We start from the raw sequence: 14135 nt of genomic DNA, 5'->3' as shown, positions 1-14135 counted from the left end.
TGCAGAGGATAAGTTCATTCGCGTTACCAGCCTCAGGAATTACAGCCCAAATAAATGCTTCAGAGTTCAAGTAACAGACACATCAACATCAACTGTTCAGAGGAGACTGCGTGAATCAGGCCTTCATGGTCGAATTGCTGCAAAGAAACCACCACGAAGAAGAGACTTGCTTGGGCCAAGAAACACGAGCAATGGACATTAGACCGGTGGAAATCTGTCCTTTGGTCTTGTGAGTCCAAATTCCAAATTTTTGGTTCCAACCGCCATGTCTTTGTGAGAAGCAGAGTAGGTGAACGGATGATCTCCGCATGTGTGGTTCCCACCGTGAAGCATGGAGGAGGAGGTGTGATGGTGCTTTTCTGGTGACACTGTCAGTGATTTATTAAGAATTCAAGGCACACTTAACCAGCATGGCTACCACAGCATTTTGCAGCGATACGCCATCCCATTTGTTTTTCAACAGGACAATGACCCAACACACATCCAGGCTGTATAAGGGCTATTTGACCAAGAATTAGAGTGCTGAATCACCCGACCTCAACCTAATTGAGACGGTTTGGGATGAGTTGGACTGCAGAGTGAAGGAAAAACAGCCAACAAGTACTCAGCACATGTGGGAACTCCTTCATGACTGTAGGAAAAGCATTCCTGGTGAAGCTGGTTGAGAAAATGCCAAGAGTGTGCAAAGCTGTCATCAAGGCAAAGGATGGCTACTTTGAAGAATCTCAAATATATTTTTATTTGTGTAACACTTATTGGGTTACTATATGATTCCATATGTGTTATTTCATAGTTTTGATGTCTTCACAATTGTTCGACAATGTAGAAAATAGTAAAAATACAGAAAAACCCTTGAATTAGTAGGTGTGTACAAACGTTTGACTGGTGCTGTAAATGACTATAATGTTTTATTCCATTAATTGGAATAAACTTCATCACAGAATCACATTGACAATTTCCTCCTGAGCTGAAATGGATTTGATCCTTAACCCTGTCAGGAAGAAATGAAACAGGAAGTTACCTCGAGGAGCTGGTCGCCGTACTCCAGGCCGGCCTGGTGGGCGATGCTGCCTCCCGTCACCTTGGAGACGAAGATGCCGCCGTTCTCGCCACCGACGATAGAGATGCCCAGAGGCTCCGCCCCTTTGTGAACGATCACATTCCGAGGTTCCTCCAGGTACGGCCTGATGGGAGGGATGAGAATAAACATCAGGGCTACATGTCAACTCTCCGATAAGGGTCTGGACAAAAGTAGTGCACTACATAGGGACTAGGGTGCTATGAAACGCACATGTTGATTTTCACAATACATAGGCATAGTTCATACATAAAGCCATATTATATATCACAGGAAGGACCAACAGCCAGAAATAAAAGGGACAAACAGTGTGCTAAAAGATGAAGACAAGCAAAAGGTGGTGAGGTTTACTCAGAGGTAGCTTCACACTCAGCATCGCGACTAGGATTGGACCCAAACACACACAGAATGCCATGCCATCTGCAAAAGGGCACGGACCTTCAGTAGCATGCAGCTTCAGTGAGAATGACTTTACACATGAAACAAGGGGCCACGTAATTTCAAACAAGTCCAATCATACAAACACAATTGAGAGACAGCACACATCAATCTATCAAATCTGGATCAAGAGGAATAGTTGAGCAGGTTTTCTGGATCTTTGAAAACCTCGCATGCACAGACCTGTTTGACTGGAAGGTGGGATTTAGGCCTAACTGCTGTTCGGGTTGAGAAATACCACACAACACATGCTTTATACATCCTAGGTGTCTAGACCAAATCTCGATGGGCTCTCTCCTAGTTACAAGGCCTCAGGGTAGGGGTTGTTTCTGGACAGGCCTCTTTATCTCAAGCATGTTAAAAGTAAGATCATCTGTGTCTGAGGTGGATCCAACGAACCTGAGGCTCCTGAGAGAGGAGAACCTCGGCCTAGCAGCCAGAGGGATCCTCAGAAAAGACCTGTTACGGTACAGAGACCTGGAGACATTTACACACATGGCAGATAGAAGAGAAGAAACGAGGGAGGAGAGAAAAGCAGACAGGGCAGAGGAAGAAAGACAGCAAGGTGGTGAAAAAGAGAAAATATGCAGAGGCCAAACAGTTCTGCTGTGAGAAGAAAAACAGAAAAATACACAAGAATACTAACCTGGTTCCTTCTGTGTGTGCTTTAGCAAATCCTTCTAACATCGTCATTCCACTGGCATAGTCAGGGGAGTTGGCTAAAGCACAAACAGATCTGGGACCAGGCTACAAAGAGAAATGACAGCAACATACTGCATTTACCAACAGCATTATAACTGATCTATAAACAATGCATCACACACTTCCTATTTGTATTATTCTAGACCAGTGTTTGCCAAACCTCTCCTCGAGTACCCTCAGCCTATTCCAGTACATGCACATCTGATTCAACTAATAAAGGACTTGGTGATAATTTGACCAATTGAATCATGTGTTCTAGTACTGGAACAGAGTCAATACATAGAACTGCTGGTGGCGGGAGGTACTACAGACATGGTTTTACACCTTCCTGCCCTTTTCAAAATCATTTCCCTCCCCCCCTTGTCTCCTCTTTTCCTTCCTACCGGTCTTTACTCCGCTCTCCTACTGTCACAGGGCTGACAGAGATTCTGGGCAGGGTGGAGATAGAGCTCTGTGATTGGCTGCTGGCAAAGGAGGAAGTCTCCAGGTTGAGAGGTGAGTGGGGTGGAGTAATGAGGCTGGGGCTGCTGCACTCTGAATGGGACAGGGAGCCTGGAGGCGAGGGGCCGGGGAGAGAGGAAGGGAGAGGGGGGAGAAGAGGGGAAGAAACTTAAAATGAGATGAGAATGTACTTAATCAATCCCAAAAGGAAAATGTGTTTGTCATTCTTACAACCATAGTAAAAACAATTAAAATACTCACAACAGTTAAAACATGGTAGTAGGACGACAGGGAGAGAATTGGTCCATAGTTCCAGTATCATTTCTCAGAGGGGTTATCAGGTTGGAAATACCAGACACAAGCATGTTGACCCCCAGCTTAACTTCGCGGGACCGAAAATCTATACGATTAACCAAGTGTTTCCCTGAGTTTAGTGTTATGACTGTTTTCGTCCCACCTCTTTCAGCAGTAAATTACAGCACCTTTAAATGAGCTGTTAACAGGGCTGTCACATTCTCCTCCGAGAATACATGAGCGTAGTCAGCTGTTTGACTTGGAATAAGTTATTTAGTTGAGTGTAAAATCAGTGCTCTAAAGGCCCATTGGGTCCAGCGTCAGAAAATATTGGTAGAGATGCCCAGTATTCAGGGAACAGGAATCTTAAAAGTTAATACATTCATTCATCCAGCCATTTGTTAATTCATTCATTTTCCCAACCAACCACCCACCCATTTCTTTGTTCAATTATCCATCCATGCATAAATTAATCCGTTCATTCATTCATTGCTCTATCGATGTATGTACCTCTGTCAGAGCCCAGCATGGACCGTGGGTAGCGGGGAGTGGAGGGGATCTTTATCCTCTCTGTCCGGTACTGGACGTTACTGGACCAACCTGATGGAATAGAGGAAAAGTCCATCAGTGTGTGTGTGTACTGTATAATATGAGTATTGTGTGTGTGGCGTGCGTGCGTGGGTGACTGACTGACCAAGGCCCAGGCGAGCGCTGGAGGGTAGTGAGTTGGTACCATGGGAGGTGCTGCTGCTGCGTGACGAGGACGATGAGTAGTCTGCTGCTGGACGCTTCTGGCTCAGGTCTAGGCTCAGACGGCCCTGGTGCTGCGGACTGACACACACACACACACACATAATTCATGGGTTGCACTTAGCGTCATTTACGCACGCCATAGTTATAAAATGCATCTTGAGGACTGGTGCACGACTGAACGTGCTACTCAATGCATTCTCAAACAGGACGACATTTCAAAAGAAGGCAACTAATTAGTAGGAAAACCTTTGGTCATCACTGTAATGTCGTCACAGACTTCACATGTTGTTCAACGTTAGCTAGCTAGCTAAGATTGAGGGGAGAGCATTTTACCTAGCTAACATTAGCATTGCTAGGTATTTTTAACAAACTTTCCTTACTAATAGCAACCTTGCCATCTGTGTAAAGTAAATTTGACTACATTATAATGATGACCAAGTTGTTTCCTACTAATTATTTGCCTACTTTAGCAATGGCATCATATTTTTAAGCCACTATACTGTAATTTAGACGAAACAGTCATTTGCCCCCGTTAAGAATGACTGGGCATCTTGGTTTTCGGGGCAGTTATTCTGTCTGGGGTAGTTACCTGTGGTGTTGGTTGTTGTGCTGGTGTTGGCAGATCTGGGAGGAGACAGAGGGACAGTTGTTGGTGTGGACTCTGTGGCTGCGGACTGTGTATACTGGGTTCCTCATCACAGCAGTCACTGCTGGACACGGGGCCAGGCCACAATGGGCCGAATCTGACAACACAACACACACTGGTTTGAGAACATAACCACACTGGTTAGATGGGGGGAACACACTGGTTAGATGGGAGGAACACACTGGTTAGATGGAAGGAACACACTGGTTAGATGGAAGGAACACACTGGTTAGATGGGAGGAACGGTTAAGAGCGTTGGGCCAGTAATTCGCTGGTTCCAATTTCTAAGCGGACAAGGTGGAAAAATCTGCCATTCTGCTCTTGAGCAAGGCAGTTGACCCCCAAAAACAACTGCTCCCCGGGCCCTGAGGACATGGATGTTGATTAAGGCAGCCCCCTGCACCTCTCTGATTGAGGGGTTGGGTTAAATGCAGAAGACGCATTTCAGTTGAATGCATTCAATTGTACAACTGACTAGGTATCCCCTTTTCTTTTTGATGCGTGTGTGTGTGTGTGTGTGTTTGTGTGTGAGAGACTCACTTGCAGGCAAGGTACCGTTGTAGACTGTGGTGCCGAAGCCCACACTCTGTCTGTGGGAGCGGTTGGGGGAGGAGCGAAGCATCTCTCTGGGCTCTGGAGAGTGATCATCATTGGAGTAGCTCTTGTGATTGACAGATACAGAAATCAATTAGTTTAATGATGATAAACAGAAACAGCAGGAGAATAAGGAGAAGGACCCATTTCAGAGTGTTGGGATGACAATCACAGTTCAATGACCAGGAGCAGAATCAGGAAGAGGAGGAGACTAAAGGAGCCGTTTGAGAGTGTTGGGATGGGACCACACCCCCCGGCTCAGCACTGTGAGACATGGTCTGCTTATTGCCTGGAACTCTGTGCAGAGGTATCAAGCAGTTTCTCTCTTTGTGTTTTGAGACATAAGACGCATCTCTATAGTCTTAAGTGGCATACTCTCCTATAGAAGTGGCATCCTCTCCTCTACTTGATCATAGTTGATGTTAAACATAGTCTTGGAAGGTGCACGCAACATAAGAGGATGCCTTCACCTGTTCAGTTCTTTAACGTCACTGTAGATGGAGGAGAGGCAGCCTTTAGGGTAGACTATTGTGACCGGCCCTCGTGAAAAGCACTATAGATAGCATCACATTAATAACAAACTGACCTGAAAGGAGGGCAGGGTGATGGACTGGGGGGTCATCCTACGTCTGAGCGCTGGGGCAGATTTAGGGCGGAGCCTCTTTACCTCAGGCTCCCTACCCCTGGTTCGACCAATGTCCTCGTCACATGACTTCCTCTGTGTCAGGACCTTCCCGTCCAGGAAGTAGTGGTTCCCATTCCTGTCCCTCTCTCGTTCCCCACTGCTCTCCCCCATAACTATGGAAACAGCCTCCCCTTTGCCACCGTCGGAGGTAAGCGTGCAGTCGGAGGCAGAGCTGCTCTGCTGTTTGTGTTTGAACGAATCGTTGCGGGTGGGTGGAGTCGGAGGTGTGGCCGTAGAGGAGGAGGAGAGAGACTCCGTCTTGGAGGGCTGCGGGGAGTGGGCCACCAGTTGACTGGGCGACAGGTACTCCATCTTGGAAGACTGGGGCGCCGTCTCAGGCCGTGGTTTGAAGGCATCCGGGTTGAAGATGGACTTCCTCTGTTTGGGCGACTTGAAGATGGACAGTTGGGTCGGAGTCGTCGCTGTGGTCGTATCCACGGCGACGGACATCCCACCTACGATCACCTTAGGCCAGGTGCCGCCACTTTGCTTCCTCTCCAGGGTGGTCTCCATGGTGATGCAGTCAGCAGGGTTAGAGGGGTCATAGGTGATGGGGGGTGGGGGTGCCTTGGCGTAGGGGGACCCAGAGCAGCACTCCTGGAAGGCGCTGGGGCCGTAGCGGCCCGGGGGACCCAGACCGAGGTCAGAGGACGGCCGAAGGCTGGTTGAGTGGAGAGACCCCATGGAAAAGGGCTTCCTGATGTCCCCGTACACCCCCATCCCCTCCTCAGGTTCACCTGCCCCGCCCTTCCTCCTCTCTCCAGGGATGTTGACGTTACTACCCCCCCCTCCTGTGTCGGGGCAGAAGATGTCTGTCTGTGTGGAGCTCTTGTGTTTGAGGCTATTCCTGGAGAGTACCTCGGAGAGACGGCCGTTGGACGATGACTCCCGCAGGCTCTCGAAGATGCTCTGGCCCGACCAACTGTGAGGGAAGAACTGGGGACATAAGAGGATAGAGGACAGAGAAAGAGGTGTGTTAGGAATAGTGAACACATTTACTTTTCCCCCCCCAAAAAGTATTACACTATCCTGAAATCTAGCCACTGCAGCGTAGCAGTGGAGGCTGCTGAGGGGAGGACAGCTCATAATAACGGCTGGAACGGAGCAAATGGAATGGCAATAAACAATGTGTTTGATACCATTCCTATGATTCCACTCCAGGCATTACCACGAGCCTGTCCTCCCCAATGAAGGTGCCACCAACCTCCTGTGCAGTGCATTAGTATCTAAAGTGTTTGTTATTGAGAAATTCAAATCATCGTCCGAAAACGAGTGCCCTCTATAGCATCAAATAAGGTTGTTTCAGACTCAAGGAGAACTAAAATGCAAGGCTAATTTGAGGCCAGTTTGCAGTGAAGTTTAGATTCACCTTCAAGTCAAAGCTCTATCCTAAATGAGAATGTTATGTGGCACCACATTGGCTGGAGGAGAACTTTAAGCCAGTGCGTATTGAAGGAGCTTAGTACAAGGGGCTAGTTTAGATTCACCTTCATGAGAGAGAGGCTTAGAGAGTCCCTACAGTTCCTCAGCAGAGTCTCACACTCCGTCACCGACTTGTTGTCCAGAGCGATGCCGTTGATCTGGGGACAACAGAGGACACGCTCAGAAACACACTACTCAAACTACACCTTTCTCAGACACAAACACACATTCTGCTAGGTTGTCTTGCTTTCAAGCTAGGTTGAGAATGAACCTAACCCTAAGATATTCTCTGCCCCCGAAGAACAGTGCTAGAGACTGGAGTCTGCCTTCCTTCCTGCTGCAGCGGCTCTTCCATCAGAAAGGCGGTCCAGCGGCTCTTCCATCAGAAAGGCGGTCCAGCGGCTCTTCCATCAGAAAGGCGGTCCAGCGGCTCTTCCATCAGAAAGGCGGTCCAGCGGCTCTTCCATCAGAAAGGCGGTCCAGCGGCTCTTCCATCAGAAAGGCGGTCCAGCGGCTCTTCCATCAGAAAGGCGGTCCAGCGGCTCTTCCATCAGAAATGCGGTCCAGCGGCTCTTCCATCAGAAATGCGGTCCAGCGGCTCTTCCATCAGAAATGCGGTCCAGCGGCTCTTCCATCAGAAATGCGGTCCAGCGGCTCTTCCATCAGAAATGCGGTCCAGCGGCTCTTCCATCAGAAATGCGGTCCAGCGGCTCTTCCATCAGAAATGCGGTCCAGCGGCTCTTCCATCAGAAATGTAGTTCCCACATTTCAATGACAATAGGACTGAGGCGAATTCTAAAAAATACTTGAGGGGAGAGGGGCGCAGGAAGGGAGAAGAGGACATTTGGTAATAAATGCAAGCCTGAGTCTTCTCTAAAAAGAGGTCAGACTAGTGAATATTTAACACTGTACTGTTTGAAGCAGTTTATTCCATCTGTGGGGCTGACAGCTTAGTCTGAGACATTGGAGTAATGAGCATTAGTATATGCAGATTGTGCACTGACTGCATGTCGCTCTAGGGTCAGCGCGTTCAAGTCCTTTCCCTACTATCATCATTAAACATCTACCGTATATGCGAAATATAACCTGCTACTACATTCATTAACAACTACAAGCACATCTTATAAGACGATACACAACCATGATTGACATCTGCAGGCATCTGATCCAACGGTCGCTAATCACTAACACTGAGCGGTCATCTCCCATATCAGCTAGCCTGACTTTACTATTGAAGGTGAGGGTATCAACTGGGTGTATCCCAAATGGCACCCTAAGCCCTATATAGTGCATTACTTTTGACCTTGGCCTAATGTGCTCTGGTTAAAAACAGTGCTGCATGTAGGGAGTAATAGGGTGCACTACTGCGACACAGCCCTGGTCTGCCATTAGAGGTGAGTGGGGAGACATCTAAGCCCAGTAGCTTTATTAAGCAGCAGAACTTCACCGTCAGGATCTGGCGGATTATGCTTTCTGCTGCAGTTGGTGGATCATGATTAGAGAGCAGGTCATTCTGCTAGGTAGAGTGATGACTGGCTATGATTCTGTCTGTCACTAAGTCACTAGAGACATTTATTTTATTTCACCAGGTAGGCAAGTTGAGAACAAGTTCTCATTTACAATTGCGACCTGGCCAAGATAAAGCAAAGCAGTTTGACACATACAACAACACAGAGTTACACATGGAGTAAAACAAACATACAGTCAATAATACAGTAGAAAAATAAGTCAATATACAATGTGAGCAAATGAGGTGAGATAAGGGAGGTAAAGGCAAAAAAGGCCATGGTGGCGAAGTAAATACAATATAGCAAGTAAAACACTGGAATGGTTGATTTGCAGTGGAAAATGTGCAAAGTAGAGATAGAAATAATGGGGTGCAAAGGAGCAAAATAAATAAATACAGTAGGGAAAGAGGTAGTTGTTTGGGCTAAATTATAGATGGGCTATGTACAGGTGCAGTAATCTGTGAGCTGCTCTGACAGCTGGTGCTTAAAGCTAGTGAGGGAGATAAGTGTTTCCGGTTTCAGAGATTTTTGTAGTTCGTTCCAGTCATTGGCAGCAGAGAACTGGAAGGAGAGGCGGCCAAAGGAAGAATTGGTTTTGGGGGTGACCAGAGAGATATACCTGCTAGAGCGCGTGCTACAGGTGGGTGCTGCTATGGTGATCAGCGAGCTGAGATAAGGGGGGACTTTACCTAGCAGGGTCTTGTAGATGACCTGGAGCCAGTGGGTTTGGCGACGAGTATGAAGCGAGGGCCAGCCAACGAGAGTGTACAGGTCGCAGTGGTGGGTAGTATATGGGGCTTTGGTGACAAAACGGATGGCACTGTGATAGACTGCATCCAATTTATTGAGTAGGGTATTGGAGGCTATTTTGTAAATGACATCACCGAAGTTGAGGATTGGTAGGCTGGTCAGTTTTACAAGGGTATGTTTGGCAGCATGAGTGAAGGATGCTTTGTTGCGGAATAGGAAGCCAATTCTAGATTTAACTTTGGATTGGAGATGTTTGATGTGAGTCTGGAAGGAGAGTTTACAGTCTAACCAGACACCTAGGTATTTGTAGTTGTCCACATATTCTAAGTCAGAGCCGTCCAGAGTAGTGATGTTGGACAGGCAGGCAGGTGCAGAAAGCGATCGGTTGAAGAGCATGCATTTAGTTTTACTTGTATTTAAGAGCAATTGGAGGCCACAGAAGGAGAGTTGTATGGCATTGAAGCTCGCCTGGTGGGTTGTTAACACAGTGTCCAAAGAAGGGCCAGAAGTATACAGAATGGTGTTGTCTGCGTAGAGGTGGATCAGAGACTCACCAGCAGCAAGAGCGACATCATTGATGTATACAGAGAAGAGAGTCGGTCCAAGAATTGAACCCTGTGGCAACCCCAGAGACTGCCAGAGGCCCGGACAACAGACCCTCTGATTTGACACACTGAACTCTATCAGAGAAGTAGTTGGTGAACCAGGAGATGCAATCATTTGAGAAACCAAGGCTATTGAGTCTGCCGATGAGGATGTGGTGATTGACAGAGTCGAAAGCCTTGGCCAGGTCAATGAATACGGCTGCACAGTATTGTTTCCTATCGATGGCGGTTAAGATATCGTTTAGGACCTTGAGCGTGGCTGAGGTGCACCCATGACCAGCTCTGAAACCAGATTGCATAGCGGAGAAGGTATGGTGGGATTCAAAATGGTCGGTAATCTGTTTGTTGACTTGGCTTTCGAAGACCTTAGAAAGGCAGGGTAGGATAGATATAGGTCTGTAGCAGTTTGGGTCAAGAGTGTCCCCCCCTTTGAAGAGGGGGATAACCGCAGCTGCTTTCCAATCTTTGGGAATCTCAGACGACACGAAAGAGGTTGAACAGGCTAGTAATAGGGGTGGCAACAATTTCAGCAGATAATTTTAGAAAGAAAGGGTCCAGATTATCTAGCCCAGCTGATTTGTAGGGGTCCAGATTTTGCCGCTCTTTCAGAACATCAGCTGACTGGATTTGGGAGAAGGAGAAATGGGAAGGGCTTGGGCGAGTAGCTGTGGGGGGTGCAGTGCTGTTGACCGGGGTAGAGGTAGCCAGGTGGAAAGCATGGCCAGCCGTAGAAAAATGCTTATTGAAATTCTCAATTATAGTGGATTTATCGGTGGTGACAGTGTTTCCTATCCTCAGTGCAGTGGGCAGCTGGGAGGAGGTGTTCTTATTCTCCATTGACTTTACAGTGTCCCAGAACTTTTTTGAGTTTGTGTTGCAGGAAGCAAATTTCTAACTGCCTGTGTATATTGGTTTCTAGCTTCCCTGAAAAGTTGCATATCACGGGGGCTGTTCGATGCTAATGCAGAACGCCATAGGATGTTTTTGTGTTGGTTAAGGGCAGTCAGGTCTGTAGAGAACCAAGGGCTATATCTGTTCCTGGTTCTACATTTCTTGAATGGGGCATGCTTATTTAAGATGGTGAGGAAAGCATTTTAAACAAATAACCAGGCATCCTCTACTGACGGGATGAGATCAATATCCTTCCAGGATACCCCGGCGAAAAAGGCCTGCTCGCTGAAGTGTTTCAGGGAGCGTTTGACAGTGATGAGGGGTGGTCGTTTGACCGCAGACCCGTTACGGATGCAGGCAATGAGGCAGTGATCGCTGAGATCTTGGTTGAAAACAGCAGAGGTGTATTTAGAGGGCAAGTTGGTTAGGATGATATCTATGAGGGTGCCCGTGTTTACGGCTTTGGGGTGGTACCTGGTAGATAATTTGTGTGAGATTGAGGGCATCAAGCTTAGATTGTAGGATGGCTGGGGTGTTAAGCATCTTCCAGTTTAGGTCGCCTAGCAGTTCACATATGGTGTCCAGAGCACAGCTGGGGCCAGAGGGTGGTCTATAGCAGGCGGCAACGGTGATAGACTTTCTTTTAGAGAGGTGGACTGTTAAAAGTAAAAGTTCAAATTGTTTGGGTACAGACCTGGAGAGTAAGACAGAACTCTGCAGGCTATCTTTGCAGTAGATTGCAACACCGGCCCCAACAGCCCCTTTGGCTGTTCTATCTTGTCTGGAAATGTTGTAGTTAGGGATGGAGATTTCAGAATTTTTGGTGGTCTTCCTAAGCCAGGATTCAGACACGGCTAGAACATCCGGGTTGGCAGAGTGTGCTAAAGCAGTGAACAAAACAAACTTAGGGAGGAGGCTTCTAATGTTAACATGCATGAAACCAAGGCTATTACGGTTACAGAAGTCATCAAAAGAGAGCGCCTGGGGAATAGGAGTGGAGCTAGGCACTGCAGGGCCTGGATTCACCTCTACATCACCAGAGGAACAGAGGAGGAGTAGGATAAGGGTACGGCTAAAAGCTATGAGAATTGAACGTCTGGAACAGAGAGTAAAAGGAGGTTTCTGGGGGGCGATAAAATAGCTTCACGGTATAATGTAAAGACAAAGGTATGGTAGGATGTGAATACAGTGGAGGTAAACCTAGGTATTGAGTGATGATGAGAGAGATATTGTCTCTAGAAACATCATTGAAACCAGTTGATGTCATCGCATGTGTGGGTGGTGGAACTGAAAGGTTGGATAAGGTATAGTGAACAGGGCTAGAGGCTCTACAGTGAAATAAGCCAATAAACACTAACCAGAACAGCAATGGACAAGGCATATTGACATTAAGGAGAGGCATGCTTAATCGAGTGATCATAAGGGTCCAGTGAGTAGAGGTTGGTTGGGGTCACGGCGATTCAGACAGCTAGCCGGGCCATCGGTAGCAAGCTAGCATAGGATGGAGGTCTGTTTTTAGCCACCCCGTGCGTTTCCGTCGGTAGATTAGTGGGGTTCCGTGTGGTAGAGAGGATCAATCCAATTGGCAAAATAGATATAGTTATAGTGACTCAAGAAAAATTGTCCGATAGACTTTTTCAGATAGCAGCCGAAAAGACAGCTAACGATTAGCGGGCCACAGTTGGATAACTCCCTCGGGCAGATAACGTCGGTAGTCCAGTCGTGAAGGCCCGGTGGGGCTCCGCATTGGCAGTAAAATGGGTCCGGATAGGTGATTGAAGCCCAGGAGTGGCTGATGGAACTCTTCAGCTGGCTAGCTCCGGAATAATTGATGTTTGCTCCGGGATCGACGTAAACCAATAGTCACATGGACAGCAGCTAGCTAGCTGCGAAATCCAGGTGTAAATGTCCAGAGCTTGCGGTTGAAATCCAGGGATATGGAGAGAAAAATAGGTCCGGTATGTTCTGGTCTGAGTCGCGTTGTACAAAACTGGCGATAGATTTTCGAGCTAAAGGAACAGCTGATGATGACAAACCGTGGTTAGCCGAATACTAACGTACTAATACTAATACTAACTAGACATACATGGAACAGGGGTGAAATCAGGTGAAGGAAAAGGAGGGAGAGGTTGGAAGATAACGGATAAGAAGAAGAACAGGAGGAGAAGAACAGGAGGAGGAGAATGAGGCGGAGAAGAAGAGGAGTAGACGTGGGAGGAGTAGATGTGGGAGGAGGTGGAGGATGAAAAGAGGTGTAGGAGAAGGACTCACAGCGATAAGTCTGTCTCCGACTGTCAGAGATCCCTCCCTGGTAGCAGGACTCCCGTGGACCAGGGCCGTCACAAACACGCCACTCTCCAGACCTATACCGCTGTCTGGATTAGAGAGAAGGATAGAGGACAAAGATATAAAAGCCATGTCCACTAGATGGAACATTATTAAAAGGGATGCATCATAAGGCAGAGTTCAATATGGAAGGTGCCAGAACACGCATTACCAACGTTAACTCTAAAAAGAGTTTGTCAAAAAAGCTAGTACCTTTGTGTCCGATTAGGTTGATGTGTATGGGGGTGACCAGCCTCCCTCCCAGAGACTTCCTTCTGCGCACCACCATGTTGATCAGTCCGCCTCCATTAAGCACCGCGTTCACCACCTGCTTCCTGTCCTTATTGGTCAAATTCACATCATTTAACTTCAGCAGCCAATCGTTCACTCTGAAAAGCACGAAGTGAAAACGTGTTATTGGAGATGAGGAAAGAACAGGTTGTGTTCAGTGATGTTAAAAGTAACAGATGGAAATGTTTTTAAAAAATCTGAGAATTACCTTAACCTTCCATCTGCAATACTTCCTCTGTCAACTCTTGTCACAAATATTCCACAATCTCCTGGTAAATACGGATCATTTACCCCTTCTGCTATGTCAAACCCAAGTGCCTTCAAATCCATGTCATCCTGCAGGAAAACATCTAAGTTTAATATACTGTACACTGGTTTTCTATACATCGGTTCAGAGACAATGTATTTACCAGGATTTGGAAATCAATTTATCAAAGTATGAAATCAGTCAATCGAGCCATCAATACATCCACGCATGGGGAAATAATAATTCAATTAAATCGATAACAGTAGTTGACGTCTCGAGACTGACCCTGTCCTTCTCAAACTCCACCACCTCAGTCTCCCACTCCAGAGAGTCTGTGTCGATAGCCGAGTCATGGGAGCTGTGTGCCATCAGCTGACAGAACCTTCCCTCCTTGTCCAGCTGGCTCTCCATCTTCTCTCTGAACACAGTGACAAGACACAGGTCAGGATGTGATATCACGAAGTA

General features: G+C 47.2%; 1 protein-coding gene across 1 annotated transcript in view; it reads right to left on the bottom strand.

Moving 5' to 3' along the window:
- The window catches only part of LOC120017765 (disks large homolog 5-like), a 127194-nt gene that overhangs the window by 53176 nt on the left and 59883 nt on the right, over window positions 1-14135 (bottom strand). The window contains exons 12-23 of the mRNA XM_038960738.1: window positions 13956-14088; window positions 13632-13759; window positions 13346-13521; window positions 13079-13182; window positions 7119-7211; window positions 5533-6567; window positions 4893-5013; window positions 4296-4449; window positions 3648-3784; window positions 3464-3553; window positions 2602-2770; window positions 1022-1184 (exon numbers count right to left, since the gene is read on the bottom strand). Coding sequence (XP_038816666.1) covers window positions 1022-1184; window positions 2602-2770; window positions 3464-3553; window positions 3648-3784; window positions 4296-4449; window positions 4893-5013; window positions 5533-6567; window positions 7119-7211; window positions 13079-13182; window positions 13346-13521; window positions 13632-13759; window positions 13956-14088 — 2503 coding nt within the window. The remainder of the gene's footprint in view (window positions 1-1021; window positions 1185-2601; window positions 2771-3463; window positions 3554-3647; window positions 3785-4295; window positions 4450-4892; window positions 5014-5532; window positions 6568-7118; window positions 7212-13078; window positions 13183-13345; window positions 13522-13631; window positions 13760-13955; window positions 14089-14135) is intronic.

This window comes from Salvelinus namaycush, chromosome 22 (assembly GCF_016432855.1).
Source record: "Salvelinus namaycush isolate Seneca chromosome 22, SaNama_1.0, whole genome shotgun sequence".
Classification (NCBI taxonomy): Eukaryota; Metazoa; Chordata; class Actinopteri; order Salmoniformes; family Salmonidae; genus Salvelinus; species Salvelinus namaycush.
The sequence above is the reverse complement of the archived record's forward strand: the minus strand, read 5'-3'. Positions and strand labels throughout refer to the sequence as shown.